The sequence below is a fragment of the Lissotriton vulgaris genome, chromosome 1_1 (genome assembly GCF_964263255.1).
Source record: "Lissotriton vulgaris chromosome 1_1, aLisVul1.2, whole genome shotgun sequence".
In the NCBI taxonomy this organism is placed as follows: domain Eukaryota; kingdom Metazoa; phylum Chordata; class Amphibia; order Caudata; family Salamandridae; genus Lissotriton; species Lissotriton vulgaris.
This window is the reverse complement of record NC_141685.1, coordinates 1,636,912,794-1,636,928,411: the sequence shown is the minus strand read 5'-3', so window position 1 is coordinate 1,636,928,411 and position 15,618 is coordinate 1,636,912,794. Positions and strand designations below refer to the sequence as shown.

At 48.6% G+C, this 15,618-nt stretch overlaps 1 protein-coding gene across 2 annotated transcripts in view; it reads left to right on the top strand.

Annotated features, from left to right (window-relative positions):
- Positions 1-15,618, top strand: part of TNPO3 (transportin 3) — a 1,270,791-nt gene that overhangs the window by 996,929 nt on the left and 258,244 nt on the right. For both annotated transcript variants that reach the window (XM_086918869.1, XM_086918868.1), the window contains exon 19: positions 11,338-11,494. In XM_086918869.1, the coding sequence (XP_086774995.1) occupies positions 11,338-11,494 (157 nt within the window). The remainder of the gene's footprint in view (positions 1-11,337; positions 11,495-15,618) is intronic.

Below are 15,618 nucleotides of genomic sequence, written 5' to 3'. Positions count from 1 at the left end.
CTCCACAAAGTCGGCATACGCCTGCAGGTGGAACAGATTTGTGGCATGGTGCACAGCAAAGGCTGTGGATCCTCTCTCTGCCCCTCTTTCTGAGGTTCTTCTCTTCCTTCTTTCTCTTGCCCAGCAGGGCTCTGCTCTGGGCACTATCAAGGGCTACCTTTCTGCTCTTTCAGCCTTTTGAGGCTGCCTGATCAACCTTCTTTGTTCAAGTCCCCTATTAATCGATTCTTGAAAGGCATCACGCATACGTTCCCTCCTGTGCCCTTTGTGATGCCTCAGTAGGACTTGAACTTGGTTCTTACTTTTCTGATGTGCGCTCTCTTTGAGCCACTTCACAACTGTCCTCTCCGCCTTCTTACTTTGAAAACTGCCTTCCTGGTAGCCATCACGTCTGCCAAGAGAGTGAGTGAGCTCCAGGCTCTATCCTGTAAACCTCCTTTCCTTTCAGTCCGTCCGGACAAGGTTGTGTTGCGGACAAGGCCTTCTTTCCTGCCCAAGGGAGTCACGGCCTTCCACATCGGGCAATCCATCACCTTGAGAGAGAGAGAGAGATATATATATATATGTATATATATATATGTATATGTATGTATATATATATATGTATACTCTGGTAGTATATGAGCGCGATACAAAACAGCTAAAATAAATAAATAAAATAAAATAAGTATATGTATATATGTATATATATATATATATGTATATATGTGTATATATATATATATGTATATGTATATATGTGTATATATATATGTATATGTGTATATATATATATGTATATGTATATATGTATATATATATATGTATATGTATATATGTATATATATATATGTATGTATATATGTGTATATATATATATATATGTATGTATGTATATATGTATATATATATATGTATGTATATATGTGTATATATATATATGTATGTATATATGTGTATATATATATATGTATGTATATATATGTATGTATGTATATATATATGTATATATATATATCCACCACCACTCCCGCCTCTTGACAAGAAACGGGACCGACACATGCGTTTTGGAGGGGTCAGGAGATTTATTTCGCCACCATCTTGACAGGTAGGGTTAAAACACCTGGCAGACGCATTTCGGCGTGTGCCTTATTCATTGCCAGCTCCGTGTTCTAAAACCATGTTGTTGTAGTTTGGGACTTTAACTAGTGTTTCTGATGTTCCCATTGGTGCCGATGCACCCAATCACAGGCCAAAGATTTTCCTTTGCGAGCAGTGTTCGCTAAGCATGCTGGTGCATGAAGTCCCAGTAAGTCAGTAAGAGTCCCACAAAGCCTGGTCACAGCTTCACCTCGCGAACTTCGATACAGTGATCCGTTCGTGCATATAGTAATACCCCAGCTGTTGCTGGCTCGTGAGTCTGCTCATCCACCGCCTCAGGGACCATGGTTGCAAAATCGTCTCCCGACTCTATCCAACTCGGCAGCAAGCTGCCGCTCTCTCCTCGAACCAGGAACAGCGTCTTGGGCGAGGGGGCGCCGCTTATTGCGCTTCCAACACATACACCACCAGGATGCCGACTTGAAGCGGAGCACCAGATCGAGAGGCGTGCCGGTTCTGCAGCGTCGACTGCTGCACACATATCCACCACCACTCCCGCCTCTTGACAAGAAACGGGACCGACACATGCGTTTTGGAGGGGTCAGGAGATTTATTTCGCCACCATCTTGACAGGTAGGGTTAAAACACCTGGCAGACGCGTTTCGGCGTGTGCCTTATTCATTGCCAGCTCCGTGTTCTAAAACCATGTTGTTGTAATTTGGGACTTTAACTAGTGTTTCTGATGTTCCCATTGGTGCCGATGCACCCAATCACAGGTCAAAGATTTTCCTTTGCGAGCAGTGTTCGCTAAGCATGCATGTATATATGTTCGAGGCATGTGGGCTGCTAAATTCATATCTTAGCATTAGATCGCCACCTAGTGTTGGGTCCGGATGATCGCACATTGTTGTCCTGGAAGAGTCTTCGAAGTATCCTGAGATGGGTGGCTCCTCCCCTGGACTACAGTGCGCATGGGCATCGGCTCCATCCCCAGATTGTTTTTTTCCGCCATTGGGTTCGGATGCGGTCTCGACGTCTCTCCGTCGGAACCGAATAAACATCTAATTTAACGGCCAAAAGGCTTTGGGTTCTTTACGTCGGTATTGTTTGCGTACGGTCTCGAGTTCTTCCGTCTCTCGGAGCCGGAATCAGCGGAGTTTTTACTACTCTTCGGACATCGAGGCCTTCTCATCGCGACTCGACACTAAGTTCCCAACATGGAGCGGAGCCCGTTTAAGCTCTGTCCGCTCTGTGGGTCCAAATACCCACATATAGACGTGCACCCGGTCTGTAATAAATGCCTTTCGCCAGACCATGACGAAGGAAGTTGCAGGGCCTGTGCGAGTTTCAGGTCGAAGAAAACTCTCACGATTCGGCGCGCGGTGCGCCTTGTGGCCAAACAGGCGGCCCCGGATCCAGAGAACATCTTCGACGACCAAGAAGAGGAGGACCAGAGCCATCATCTTCAAATCTCCCCGCCTGAGACGGAGGTCGAGGCTGATCCGGAATATGACGACGACGGAGTCGTGGGTCAAGGCCTTGAATACGTCGACGAGGTAGGGGACGACGATATGGTTTATGGGGCCGCGGAAGATAGCTCAGGGGACGAGCTATGCCCCGAAGTTGGCGGACATCTGGAGAGGGTCGCGGGATCGCCTGTCGGCCTTACCCAAGACCCTGTAGCGCAAGCCACGGCCCCGCCTGCTGGCCCGGCCACGGACATACTTGCTGCGCCGAGGGTTTCGAAACCGAAACTGAAAGCAACGGTCTCAACTGCACCTAAAATAGCCGACCCGAAACCGAAAGTAAAGGACTCAATCGTCCCTAAGATGGCGGTCGCAACGGCAAAAACAAATAAACCGGCGCCCTCATCGACTCCGTCGACCTCCGGTTCGCAGAAGCCGAAGAAACACGGCGATTCCACAGGGTCAAAATCGGCGCCGGAGGAGAAATCCTCCAAGAAGGGTGGCACGCACAAGACAAGCGCGCCGGCGCAGGCAAAGCCAGCCAAGGCAACAGACACAGCCCCGGCTCCAACGGGGGCATCTGCGCATCGCTCCAAGGACTCGGGGTCGGCGCCGTCCATCCCTCCAAAAGACCAACGGAGCGTCGCATCCGAAGGCAAAGCCACCTCGTCGGTGCCAAAGACATCGGTCACCGACGCATCTCTCGTGGCTGCTTCACTGCAAAGAATTAGGGAGAAGGCTTTCTCTTCGTCGACGCCAACGCCATCGACGCAGAAGGCGGCAGACGTCCCGGTCAAGCCCGCAAGTAAACTCCTCTTCCTTCTACCGCCAAAAGTGGCGCCGAAGGCCTTTTCATCGAAATCGACGCCAAAGAAGTCGGAATCTTCTACGGCAGGGGCATCTTCGGGTCAAGTGCTCGACCCAGAAGAGGATTCGGAGTGTTTCATAGACGCGGACACGGGGAAGTTAACCCTTTACAAAAGGAAGATCACTTCGCAGCCGGTGGAATCCTATGTCATCCCCCTAAAGAAGAAGAAGTTTCCACAGGACGCCTCAGGCCTCATGGAACCTATCCAGCCTCCTCTGGGAAGGAGCCCAACACCGTCTCCAGACCACTCGGAGAGTGAGGGCTATGGCGAAGATGAACAATACACGTTCCCAGTAAATGAACCTGATGCACAGCCAGATTCTTATTATGTCATGGGGGACCAAGGCACCCAAGATGTGGGACAAGACCCACAGACTTTCAGTACACGTGCATCCCCTACAGAGGATTCTGCAGGTTTTCATGCACTCATTGAGAGGGCAGCTGCTAATCATGATGTGGACATGCATGCTGACCCAGTTGAGGAAGACTTTCTGTTCGACACCTTTTCAGTTTCGGAAAGAACTGTAAAGACCCTGCCTATGCTCAAAGGGGTCCTCAAGCATGCTGCGGACATCTTTAAAGAGCCTACCAGGGCGAGGGTGGTCAACCCACGTATTGAAAAAAAGGACAGACCAGCGCCTGCAGACCCTGCATACATTCGAGGACAGTTGCCGCTTGACTCCCTGGTGGTAGCAAACGCACGCAAGAGGGCCAACTCCCAAACAACGGGTGAAGCTCCTCCCCCGGATAAGGAGTCCAAAGTGCTAGAGGCAGGAGGCAAAAGAGTGGCTGCACAGGCTGCCAATTTCTGGCGTATTGCAAATACACAGGCACTACTGGCACGTTATGATAGATCACATTACGACACACTAGAGCAGATTGTGGAACACCTGCCTCCGCAGTTTCAAGAGGGCACCAAAATGATATACAAGAAGGACAACTGATCTCCAACGCGGCCATAAAGTGTGCACTTGATGCCGCGGACACAGCCGCTAGGGCCATTAACACCAGTGTCATGCTCAGAAGACAGGCTTGGCTCCGCATATCGGGGTTCAAACCTGACATTCAAACAACCATACTTAATCAACCAGTCAATCCGGATAGACTGTTTGGTCCAGATGTTGACACCACCCTGGAAAAAATTAAAAAAGACACTGAAACTGCTAAATCTATGGGGGCCCTACAATCACAGCAGTTTCGTGGCAATAATTTTCGTCGCTCAGGTGCCCGTGGAGTCACCAGGGGACAGTTGGGTCAACAGTCACAGTTCCCTAGAGGTGGAGCACAGTCCTCGTACCCCAAACAAAACAAGAGGGGCTACAGGGGAAACCGCAACAAAGGACGTGGCAAAGGAGGCAACAATTCACGCTCCTCTGCCCCAAGCAACCAGTGACTCTCTGTCACTGCCCCCCGACCATTTAACACCTGTCGGGGGGAGAATACAGCAGTTCCTGCCCGTCTGGATCAACATCACCACAGACAGGTGGGTGCGACAGCTTATCCAGTACGGTTATTGTCTAGAGTTAAAGTCCACTCCACCCAACATTCCACCAAGGCAAAGACCTATGTCCGCAGAGCACTTGCACTTATTGCAGCAGGAAGTGTTGGTGATGCTGCAAAAAGGGGCAATCGAGCTCGTGCCAGTGGGGGAGGAAGGAACAGGGGTTTATTCCCTGTACTTCCTCATTCCAAAGAAGGACGGATCTCTCAGACCAATTCTGGATCTCCGTCCCCTCAATCTGTACATACTGTCAGAGCATTTCCACATGCTTACACTGCAACAGATCCTTCCTATGTTAAACAAAGGAGACTTCTTAGCAACCTTAGATCTCAAGGATGCTTATTTCCACATCCCGCTACATCCGTCCCACAGAAAGTACCTCAGGTTCACTATCCAGGGCACGCATTATCAGTTCAAAGTCCTACCCTTCGGAGTCACAACTGCCCCAAGGGTGTTTACCAAGTGTCTGGCGACAGTAGCAGCGCACCTCAGGAGGCAGAACATCCATGTCTACCCCTACCTCGACGACTGGCTCGTTCAAGCCAGGTCGGAACAGCAGTGCGCCGCGGACATGTCGACTACCATTCACCTCCTTCACGACCTGGGTTTCTCGTTGAATTACCCAAAGTCACACCTTCAGCCGGCACACGTCCGGCAGTTTCTGGGTGCGACAATCAATACCCTGACGGCCAAGGCGCAACCAAACCAGGTCAGGATAGACGGCATACAGTCTTTAATCCAGAAGTTCAGACCGGGACACTCACTTCCAGCAAGAGTGTTCATGCAGTTGATAGGCATGATGGCCTCCTGCATCTTCATAGTCCCTCACGCACGGTTGCATATGCGCCCGCTCCAGGAGTGCTTAGCAAATCAGTGGACACAGGCTCAGGGACAATTAACAGACCTAGTGTTGGTTACCAGTCGGGCATACAACTCTCTGCATTGGTGGACTCCACACAACCTTTGCAAGGGCCGACTGTTCCAGGAGCCAGTGCCACAGGTTATCCTGACAACGGACGCATCTCTCCAGGGATGGGGAGCTCATCTGCTCACTCACACGGTGCAGGGACTATGGACGACGCAGCAGCAGAAGATGCACATCAACTATCTAGAACTGATGGCGATCTTCATGGCACTCAAGTCCTTCATTGTACATCTGTGCAACAAGGTGGTGTTAGTCCGGACGGACAACATGACCGCGATGTACTACATCCAAAAGCAGGGAGGCACCCACTCACCACAGCTGTCTCACCTGGCTCAGAGCATGTGGAAGTGGGCCATTCAGAGGAACATCTTCCTCATGGCAGAACACCTCCCAGGGAAGGACAATCAGATGGCGGATCTGCTCAGCAGATACAGTCATCAAATGCACGAGTGGGAGATACATCCATCGGTACTCCAGCCGTACTTCCAAAGGTGGGGTCGTCCAGACATAGACCTGTTCGCCACAAGGGAGAACGCAAAATGCCAAAGCTTCGCCGCCAGGTTCCCACACCCCCAATCGCAGGGCAATGCGATATGGATGAACTGGTCAGGCAAATTTGCTTACGCTTTTCCCCCGACACCTCTGATACCACTGGTGGCGAGAAAACTAAGGCAACACTCGATGACACTCATCCTAGTTGCTCCAACGTGGGCGCGCCAAGCCTGGTACACCACGTTCCTCGAACTCTCAGTGGTGCCGCATCAAAGACTGCGCCTCACGCCCAGACTTCTGATGCAGAACCATGGAGAAATTCAGCATCCAGATCCGCAACAGCTCAACCTAGCGATCTGGCTCCTGAAGTCTTAGAGTTTGGATACCTCAACCTACCTCCTGAATGCATGAACATCATCAAGGAGGCGAGGAAGCCGTCAACCAGGGCATGCTATGCCGCAAAATGGAAACGTTTTGTCATTTACTGTGCAGACAATGACATAAACCCGCTAGATGCATCTATCCCTAACATCATTTGCTATCTGTTACACCTTTATAAGTGCAAGCTAGCGTTCACTTCTATTCGGATACATCTATCCGCCATCGCAGCTTACCTTCAAAATAGGCAGCACCTCTCAGTCTTCAGGGTGCCTGCCATTAAAGCGTTTCTTGAAGGTCTGAAACGAGTCATTCCCCCAAGAACACCGCCAGCTCCGGTGTGGAACCTCAATGTGGTCCTCACCAGACTGATGGGACCACCATTTGAGCCAATGCACTCGTGTGAACTGCAGTTCCTAACGTGGAAAGTTGCTTTCCTGATTGCTATCACGTCACTAAGGCGTGTTAGTGAGCTGCAAGCGCTCACAATACAAGAGCCTTTCATTCAGATTCATCCAAATAGGGTAGTGCTACGTACTAACCCCAAATTCCTTCCAAAGGTGGTGTCACATTTTCATCTCAACCAAACTATCGATTTGCCGGCATTCTTCCAAAACCCACAAACGGTGGCGGAAAGAATGCTCCATACGTTAGACGTACGGAGGGCATTGATGTACTACATAGACAGGACACAACACTTTAGGAAGACGAAACAACTCTTTGTTGCCTTCTCACCACAACACAAAGGCAACCCAATTTCCAAAGCTGGAATAGCCAGATGGATTGTTAAGTGCATTCAAATCTGTTATCATAAAGCCAAGCGCACTTTAACAATACCCCCAAAAGCACACTCCACACGCAAGTTGGGGGCATCCATGGCTTTCCTAGGAAACATTCCTCTAGAGGACATTTGCAGAGCAGCCACGTGGATTACACCACATACCTTTACAAAACACTACTGTGTTGATGTACATTCCAAACAGCAAGCGGCTGTTGGGCAGGCTGTTCTCAAGACACTTTTTCAGGTTTCTGCAGCTGGCACGGGCAACCGCCGCTGATGGAGGGACTGCTATGTATTCTATGCTAAGATATGAATTTAGCAGCCCACATGCCTCGAACTGAATATGCTACTTACCAGTATGCATCTGTTCTTGGCATGTAGGGCTGCTAACATTCATATCGCCCACCCTCCTCCCCGGTGCCTGTCGCAGCTGCAGTTATACTATTGTATTCAATCATTAGCATGGACATCCTTTACACTTTTCACTCCATCCTCTGCCACAATGGCGAAAAACAATCTGGGGATGGAGCCGATGCCCATGCGCACTGTAGTCCAGGGGAGGAGCCACCCATCTCAGGATACTTCGAAGACTCTTCCAGGACAACAATGTGCGATCATCCGGACCCAACACTAGGTGGCGATCTAATGCTAAGATATGAATGTTAGCAGCCCTACATGCCAAGAACAGATGCATACTGGTAAGTAGCATATTCAATACTCCACCGTCTAGACACAAAACGTGCGCTCTCGTTCTAGCTGGATCTCACACGCCAGTTCCGGGTGGATGACCAACTTTGTTGGTTACGTGGGCGCTAAGAAGGGGAAAGCGGAGCACAAGCGGACCATCTTGCGGTGGATCATCTTGTGTATCCAGGCGTGTTACTCCTTGGCTAAGAAGGAACCCCCTGTTGGGCTGAGGGCTCATTCCACTCGGGCCACAGCGACTACAACGGCCTTGGGCCAAGGAGTGCCCTTGCAGGACATTTGCCAGGCGGCTACGTGGGCCTCGCTAGAAACGTTTGCAAGACACTATTGCCTGGACAGCCAAGTCCGGAGGGATGGCTTCTTTGGCCGTTCAGTCCTCCAGGACTTTCTGGTGTGATTATTTGTTCGCAGACCCACCACCGGGGTTGGTATTGCTGGGGTATCTATTCTAAGGTAAGGAATCTATCACTAAGGTGTCTCTTTCACATGCACAAGTTACTTACCTTTGGTAACGATATATCTGTAAGAAACAGTAGTTAGTATTAGATTCCTTACCGCCCCACCCATCCTACCCATTCTGCGAACCGATATCTAGGGTTAAGGTCATCCCCTTTCAGGGTCCTAGTTTCATGGCACCAGTGTTGTTTTTTATCATGGCTCTGCGTTTCTGGCGCGGAAAAGCTGTGTATAAGAACTGATGTCAGCGCACGAGGGCGGCGTCTAAGTACTCCGGCGATTCATCCCGGCAAAAAACGACAACGGACATGGAGCCGCAGACAACGCCTACCGACACGCAGGGGTACTGCTACGCAAAAGTTTCAGTTTCCAGTCTGACGCTTGAGCATATTCTAAGGTAAGGAATCTAATACTAACTACTGTTTCTTACAGATATATCGTTACCGAAGGTAAGTAACTTTTGCGCCAAGTCTGGAGAGATGGCTTTTTCGGCCGTTCTGTTCTCCAGGACTTTCTGGTGTGATCATTGGTTCGCAGACCCACCACCGGGGTTGGTATTCCTGTGTATCTATTCTAAGGTAAGGAATCTAACACTAACCGGTTTCTTTCAGATGCACAAGTTACTTACCTTCGGTAACTATATATCTGTAAGAAACGGTAGTTAGTGTTAGGTTCCTTACCGCCTCACCTTTCCTCCCCATTCTGCGAACCGATATCTAGGGTTAAGGTTCTTCCCTTTGAGGGCCCTAGTTTCATGGCACCAGTGTCGGTTTTTATCATGGCTGTTTCTGGCGTGGAAAAGCTGTGTATAAGAACTGAGGGCGGCGTCCAAGTACTCCGACATCATTCCGGCGCCGACAACGGATGCGGAGCCGCAGACAACGCCTACCAACACGCAGGGGTACTGCTAGGCAAAACTTTCTGTATCCAGTCTGACACCTGGGGATATTATAAGGCAAGGAATCTAACACGAACTACTGTTTCTTACAGATATATCGTTACCGAAGGTAAGTAACTTGTGCTTCAAGCTCTTAGGGCATGCCCACAAAAAACTCCATGACACAGGCCCCAAGTTACTTCAGAATAAAATACGATTCTACACTCCCATCAGACCAATAAGCTCACAACACCAAGCACTCGCCAAAACAAAAAGGATGTAATAGTCCAGGGAAGGTGGCCGCACCTTCTCACATCTCGCAGCAATGCACTGGAATGATCTTCCAGTTGAACTCCGGCTGATTAAAGAATGCAACACCTTCAGGAAAAAACTGAAAACATACCTATTCCCCAAAGACTAATATTACCTCCATCAACTTCTCAGACCCTACTTACCAGTAGTCCGTTCTTATTGCCGTCATATCTCACGGGATGAATGTCCTGCTTTATAAATAAATAAATGAATAACACCTTAATCAGGAGGGCCACTCTCGTACAATGTGTGTAGATATTATATACCTAAATATATTGTGCCACAAGTGGTATGGCTAAGTCTTTTCCCTCTTTTTGTAACGCATGTGTAGTTTAGTGTAAGGCATACATCAAGTATCTTTTTATAAGAATTTGCAATGTATTTTTTCCTTTCTTTATGCCTTTCCTCTGCTTCCAAGTCAAGTCCTGCCACTTCACAGGCTTTCCCGGTCACTGTTCTGGTTTTTTGACCTCTATAACATCTCCTCTAATAATGTTGTTTCCCAATCATGCTCCACCAACACCTAATTATTGTTGATGAACTCAAATTCCCCTCAATAAACTTTCAAATGTTCTCCTTTCAACTTGCTTTGCCTTTCACAAAAACAGTCTCCACCTGCTCGGCCCTACTGCGCCCTCTACGCAAGATCATGCCACTTCTTCCCGCTCAGGCACGAGCACTAATAGTCAGGTGTACCATCCTTAGTCGCCTTGACTATTGCAATGCACTTCTGCTCGAATCCCCAGTTGTTCTGCTGGACAGACTCCAAAGAGTCCAGTCGGCCGCCGCCAAACTAGCCCTCGGTTGGACCAGGAGATCCTCGGCCACAGCAGCCCTAGCCGAGTTACACTGGCTCCCTCTGAAGCAACGCGTAGCTTTCAAAGCACTCTGCCTTGTTTTTAAAGCTCTGCACGGAGCTGGCCCTAGATCCCTACAAAAAATGTTTAACTGGTACACCCCCACCAGAACTCTCCGATCCGCCTCGGCCTGCCTTGTCATTGTGCCTAGATTCAACAAGGTCAGGACGGGGGGAAGATCCTTCAGAGTGGCAGCCGCTAAACTCTGGAACAGTTTGCCTGTCGACATTCGCCAAACATCGCAACTTCTTCCATTCAGAAAGCGGATCAAAACTTGGCTTTTTCCTTAAATCCCCCTCCAACAACCCGTTCCCAGTCTCCCGATACTTACCATCTTAGGAGTAATCTCTCAGCACCATGATACCTGCCAGGTGACAGCTGCGCTATACAAATGTTTTAAATAAAATAATAAATTTCATTTCCTCCCAAGTTTAAAGATCGTTTGGCTAGATTCTTTGCTGAATGTGTTCAGCCCACTGAACCGTATTCAAGACTATTGTCAACATTTTGTGAACTGCTGTCACTACAATTATGTAAAAGTGAAATAAGTGCTTATAAAACTATGTAAAATGCTCTTAATTGTTTTCTTCTCCATCATTGGTTTCACTTGCTGCCTTCTCTCCCTCTTTTATGCTGAAGGTTTGTCCAGCGCAGCCCCATCACCCTGTTGCGTAGTCAGGTGGTGATACACATCCTGCAGTGGGCTATCGCCTCAACCACCTTAGACCATCGGGATGCCAACTGCAGTGTCATGAAATTTCTGCGTGATCTAATCCACACCGGAGTGGCCAATGACGTGAGTGTTGAATGTCAACTGGAAGATAGTATTTAAAATACCCACGGATTGCAATAGGGGATGAAGTATAGACAGTCACTTTGAGAATGAAAGCCTGTATATCTCTAGACAGCCATCCACGTTGATATTTTGTAGCTTGATACCTGGAAGAGTTCATTTATTTATTTTGATTTACTTAAAGATAGCAACATGGTCAGCCATGTGAGTAATGTATAGGAAAATTTCACTGATGTTTTTATTTATGTTGGAAAAGGCTCCTTTTTGCATGCTCACCCCCTGCTTATTGCCTGATTCTGAATGCAACTTTAACTGAATGTGCCCTGGATCCCTACCAATCCGGTTCCCAGTGCCTGTGTTCGTTTCCAAAACTGTACTTTTGTTTCCACAATTTGAATACCTCTGGCCCATATGTAAGTAAGTCCCTTGTAAAAGGTACCAGTGTTACCAAGAGCATTGTGACCCAAGAAGGGTCCCTAAGGGCTGCAGCATGTATTATGGCACCCTCAGATACCCCTCACCATACACATGCACACTGCTGCACCAGCCTGCCAGTTTTGGTACAGCTAAAAATGAAGAGTCAACCTGGCACACATCCCTGTGTGCCAGGCCTGCCAGCACCTCAAGAGGCATTGGTCAGTCACCCCTAGAGCCGGCCTTCCAGCCCTAAGGCAAGGTGCACTCTACCTCTTGAGAGGGCTTAACTGCATGAGCAGATACGCCCCAATAGTGTCCAAGTCCATTCTTAGACATTAAAAGTGCATAGGGAAGCCATGGGCTGGAAGCTTGTCAATATGAGTTCTACAGCTCCGTGATGGCTTCACCGGATCACAAAATGTTTGGTACCAAACATCTCAGAATAATGAGCCCACACTGATGCGGGAGTTGTATTCATTAATAAGTGAACTCAGAGTACATCTCAGAGGTGCCCCCTGAAAACCAAACCAACCGCTAGTGTGTGGCTGACTGGTCTGCACCAGACTGCCACTACCAGACATGTTTATAACCCCCTGAGGTGCTCTAGTGGGAATGAAACAGTCTGCTGTGGGTGGAGGTGCTTCACACCTACCCCCAAGCAGGAATAGCATTCAAGGTTGGTGAGCCTCAAAGGCTTCTGCCCTTTGTTGTGCTAGCCAGGGCCTCTTCAGCAAGTGGATATGTCCGCCTGACCAAGCCCTGCATGTAGCTGCAAGGTCGGCGGGAAAATTAGTAAGCAGGAGATGTGTATCCCCCTCTGCCAGGACCACCCCTACGGTGTTCTGAGCTGAAGCGGCCCCCTCCTTCAAAATGCTTCCATATTGGTTGTGAGGGTTTCAGCCAATAGGATTAGGGTTATGCCCCCTCCCTAAAGGTAATGGACATACAAAGTATGTAGTCACCCTAAAGGTAAGTAGCCCATTGGGTAATACCTGCCAGAACCTGTAACACCCCTAAATTGAGTATTTAGGGGCACCCCTGAACCTTGATTCTACGGTAACTGGCGAAGTAAAGAGGAAGGACCAAAGAGATGTACCAGCGGTAAAACCTCCAGACGACAACTAACTTGGCCCAAGTGCCTTCCGGCCTGTCTGCAGTCCTCAGAGAAACCTACTGCAAAAATCAACTCGTCCTGTAGGACCAGCGACCTCCCCAACCCTGGAGGACTGCCTGCCTTCCCCAAAGACCAGGAACTTCCAAGGACAGCGGCCCTGTTCACAAAGAAACCAACACCAAGAGCTCCAGTGGCCTGCTAAACCGCACTGCCAGACCGCGTGACCTACCTCTGCCGCAATTCTTCTTGCCCAAGTCAGAGTGGCCCACCAATCCCTACAAGGTTCCCTAGCGGTCCTGAGCTCAAGTCCACCCCAGAATGACCTTTCCTTGATTCCACGACAACGCCTGCAACCTTAACACATAGTCCCACCAACCGTGACTAGCTCCGGTGCACCCACAACCTCCGGCCTTGGTGAGCTCAACCGAAGGTGTCCCTGAGCTCCTAAACACCCCAGCTTACCTCCAGAGCCACTGGTTCCCTCCATCCAGCTTTTGTGCTCCAAGCCTGCAGCCTTTGTTCGAAATCTTCATTCTCTATTGATTTGTATTGGGAGCCCTGAATCATTCTCCGTCGCCGAGATCGGGGTCCCACGGTAAAATACAAAAGTAGTGCCATAAATAACAAATAGGCCAAAAGAGGAAAAGGACCAATAGTCAGCTCCAACCAATCCGCCATCAGCACCTTCTAGAACACTCCCAATAGAAGCAGTTCTCCTCAGATTTTTCACCGCACGTCGTGTGGAAGGGAGTCTCCCTGAGTGCTTCTCAGTTTTCTTCTCTTCAACTCTTCAAGCAACTATGTCTGACCAGAAGGGCCTCTTCCGCTCCTTCAGGACCTGTGGGAAGAAGAGGATCCCTGTTGATGATCTTCATAAAGGTTGTCTTTATTGGCTCTACCCCAAACATGAGGCTAACGATCTGCCTACCATTCCCAGCCAGACTCTGAGGATTACTTTTATGGCTCAAATCTAAAGAACGTCCTTCAGCTGAGGAAGAGGACCGAGCTTCCACATCTAGCAAAGAGGGCTAGATATCAAGAAGGCTCCTCAGGTGAGGGAAGAAAACATCAGAAAACTTCCCAGGAAAAATCTCTTCACAAAGAGAGGAGTTCTAAAACCTCATCTGAGCCAGCATCCTTCTCCGCCTTCGACTCCACTCACAGAGCATCGAAGATCATCTTCTTTAGAATCTGTGAGTAAAAAACAAAAAATCTGTGTCAACGATGACTTTCACCACATCGTTGATGGTATGTGTTATATCGACGGCGACTATTTTGACAGCTATTTTATCTCCTATTTCGTCTTATTTATTTTTATTTTATTTTGTTTTGAAGATTTTATATAGCGCGAACAAGACTCTTGCGAGTACCAGAGTGCTTTACAATTCAAATGTAAGAGAAAACAAAAGTAGTAAAGCAAGCGATATGCAAAGCAGTGTTACATAGCTTATACAAGTACAGTCCACTATCTTGAGGGATCAAATGACCGCTATTGAGCACAGAGGCAAAGATAGGTGTAATATACAGGAGGCTAGCAGAACTGCCAAAGTATACGTGAATTGCGCCATGAGGATCGCTTTCACTTCTTTTTTGAAGGAGGCTAATGACTGGTTTGTTCTTGTTTCAGTGGGCAAAGCGTTCCAGATCCTGGGAGCCATACCCAAGAATGAACGAGTATAGGTTTTTTTCTTGGCAAATCGTTGGGGTTTTAGAAAGTGTCTTGGAGGGTCTGCTTCCAGAAGAGAGCTCCAGCTTTTGAGCAAGGTAATGCGGGGAGTTGTGGTGAAGGGCCTTGTTAGTCATACGGGCGATTTTAGGATGAATTCTAGCTTCAAACTGTAGCCGGTGAGGGATCGGAGGTTAGGGGATATGTGAGAGTTTCTCTTTGAGCCTGTGATGAGTCTCGCAGCTGAGTTGATAGTGGCTCTTAGTAAGGCTGATAATGCCCTTGGGAGGCCGCATAAGGTACCGCCCCATATTCCACTCTAGGTAATACTAAAGCTTGAGCTGCTTGTTTTAAATCGAAGGCTGGCAGAAAAGGTTTAAGTTTTCGCAAGGTCTTCAAGTGAAAGTTGACTCTTTTTGTGGAAGCGCTGATATGCTTCCGCATCTTTAAGCTGCAGGATTACTATCTCAACAAGACCATCTTCGAAGCCCGTCGACGAAGAAGCCGACGGCGAGGCTACCATCGGTGAAGATTCCAACTACGCCGTCGACCACACCGTCGTCGGGAGAGACATCAACGACAACACCGTAGACAAGGGAGACATCAAACACAATACCGCAGACGACATTGTCTATGAATATGCCTGTGATCCTACAACCGTCGACGACTGAACCGTCGACGAGAGACATTCTAACATCCATATTTCCGTACCGTTGATGCCCCAGTCGACGAGAGTTTATCAAATAAAGACAATTCAGAGGCCTTTTCTCGACTATAGTAAAATGTCTCCTCTACCACCATCCCATCTATTAGAGGGCTTAATGGAGGATGAGGACGAAGATGAGGATGATCCATATAGAGTGGCTCATAGTCCATCTCAGCTCAACGTTAAGTGCCAAGACACTGACTAGGACGATAATTACCAAGAGG